General features: G+C 40.5%; 1 protein-coding gene across 2 annotated transcripts; it reads right to left on the bottom strand.

The window, feature by feature from the left end:
• Positions 1-172: 172 nt before the first annotated feature.
• Positions 173-2,227, bottom strand: LOC111371307 (transcriptional activator FHA1-like). Of its 2 annotated transcripts, none has more exons than XM_022993215.1 (2): positions 1,479-2,227; positions 173-1,004 (listed from the first exon to the last, which is right to left on the bottom strand). In XM_022993215.1, exons 1-2 carry the CDS (start codon positions 2,143-2,145, stop codon positions 940-942), a joined length of 732 nt encoding a protein of 243 aa, XP_022848983.1. In that variant the 5' UTR covers positions 2,146-2,227; the 3' UTR covers positions 173-939. The 2 variants fall into 2 exon arrangements, with proteins under 2 accessions (XP_022848983.1, XP_022848984.1); XM_022993216.1 differs by having other exon boundaries at positions 173-693; positions 1,479-2,226.
• Between the last annotated feature and the right edge of the window lie 119 nt (positions 2,228-2,346).

A 2,346-nucleotide genomic window follows, 5' to 3' on the forward strand; every position in this document is an offset into this window, starting at 1 on the left:
CTGATGCTGCCCTATTTGAGATATTGATTCAAGTTAGAAGTACTTCCTCAGAACGATTGAACTAGCATTTTGAGCCGTACGACATGGAAGCTCCATGTTTTGAAGACGAGCCTTTCAGTCAAAAGTCTGGCCCCGCCAAAAGTCTACGAACCCTTGTTGATTCTGTACTTCGAAGGAACCAGATTTTTGATGGGCCAGCCCTTTTTTATACATCACTTTCCCCTGTCCAGAGCAAAGAGAAGGCACAAAAGAGCTGCCCAAACGGCATAAGCAGGCTGAGCACTGGAGAATAAATTGTATTTGGCATTTTTCAGGGTTTCTATGCATCAGTGTCAGAGAGAAAGACACTAATCCGTGGAAGGAATATTGAAGACTATATTTCAGGTTAGCAACATTTTTCAGTTGTGAAGCCACAAAAAGATGCCATCTAGAAGTTACATCCACTTTGATAAATATGCTTTGAATAGAATATTCAAATTATAATGCAAAGAGCAGAGCCAGAGAACATTTTGGAGGACTTAGGAAAAGGGGAAAAAAAAGCTGCTAGTGCTAATAATTATGCACTAAAAGTCTAAAATAATACAAATAGTATTGCTACTTTCAACTCCACTTCCTACATGAATATTCTCGCTGCCTTCACTTTTCATCATCCGGTTGGAAATCCATACGGTCTATATATCCACTATCTGTCATCTGCAAGTTAAGTGACTTTATCTCTTCAGCATAAGTAGAAAAGGATACTGAGATGAGTAAAGAGATGAAAAATCCAATGATTCATATGAACACACTCTTTAAGCCTTCAATCCGAATTAAGGCAAGTTCTACAAGGTCTTGCTTAAAACAACAATGTACATGAAGCACGATGCATTCCATACACAAACTCTAGTAAAATACTATTCTCCAAGTGATCTGCAAAACTCCCCGTTACCAACAGACTGTTCAGTGCAAGGAAAACATCCATTGGTCCAATGTAAATATAGGAACTCTGAAGATCAATCCACAACCTGCAAAAGGTTACACATACTAAAGAAGGCAAGTAAAGTAACCATCAGTGGCTAACCCTGAAGTTAGAATCCGATACTATTGTGATGTGATGTGAACATTATACACCAAAATCCACTAAAATCTAGCAATAAACAACATTATCAACGATTTGAACCTCATGAAAGACGGGATAAAACAAAGATAAATTGCAATATCTAAGCTGCAATTGGTATTGCAAATCGGAGGAGAATAGACTTTAATCTCCTTCAAATACAGAAGCTATGAACTAGGTACACATGTAAAAGAAGGTACAATGAAAACAGAATCTATCTATTACAAATTTAATGCCTTTTATAATTTTATTGATCACCGAATTTTACCAATACGCACCCAAAATCAAAGAAAGTCCGCAGAAATTTAACTACCCTTAGATACAAATCAGACCAAACAATAAAATTAATTCAATAGAAGAGATGGAGAGCATAGTAACTCACCCAATTGCCCTGAGAGCCCTGCCTTGCCACTGGAACCTGACCCGCCCAAACCATATCCATAACCACCAGCGGAACCATCAACACCATCCACTCTCCTCATCCTCTTAACCCCCATGAAACCATCATCCTCGCCACCACCGCCCTCCTCATTATATTCCTCCTCATAATACTCCCTCCCTCTCCCCTTCTTACCATATTCCACCCCTCCAGGCCCCGAGGGCGGCGGTAACCGCGAATGCTGCTGATTCTGACCGGGATATTGAAGTCCAGAACCCATCTGATAGTTATTTACATGATGCCTCGGCCCAATATGCCCTCCCAAGATACTCCTCACCGGCAATAAAAAATAAAACTCCTTATCCCCAATTTGCAGTAGGTCCTGCGAATCGAGCTTCACAGGGGGGTTCCCAGGAAGATGAAGCACGCCCTCGACGAAACAGCCGTTCTTTCCAAGCACCTCGAGAGCAAAGCGCCGCCGCTGGAAGTCGTAAAAGATGCGCGCGTGGTGGCGGCTGATGTTCATGCCACCGCCGAGGGAGGAGAGATCAACATCCACCGAAGATTTCTTGGAATTGCGCCCTAAAACTATTGAATAAGTCTGCATATAGTACTCGAAATCCTCTCCCTGTAGCTTCGCGAACCCTGCCTCCACATCGCTGCTTCCCATCTATGTTTCTGTAATTTGTGTAAAGAATCAACAGAAGAACAAAATGAAGATTTAGCCCCCGGTTTGTCACCCGTCATTTCGAAAATGAAAGTTTTGAATATTGTTTTTTCGAATAATGTTTGATTAAAAAATAAAGAAATATTGTGTATAAAATATTTTATTATATGAATACGTAATGAAGAATAATACTATAACAAATAA

This window comes from Olea europaea, chromosome 22 (assembly GCF_002742605.1).
Source record: "Olea europaea var. sylvestris chromosome 22, O_europaea_v1, whole genome shotgun sequence".
NCBI classification, from domain to species: domain Eukaryota; kingdom Viridiplantae; phylum Streptophyta; class Magnoliopsida; order Lamiales; family Oleaceae; genus Olea; species Olea europaea.

Bases quoted from the DNA above. Each gene is read 5' to 3' on its own strand.
- LOC111371307 (XM_022993215.1), bottom strand. From the start codon at position 2,145: ATGGGAAGCAGCGATGTGGAGGCAGGGTTCGCGAAGCTACAGGGAGAG. The intron at 1,005-1,478 runs GTGAGTTACTAT...AACCTTTTGCAG, and splicing joins AGGGCTCTCAGGGCAATTGG to GTTGTGGATTGATCTTCAGA.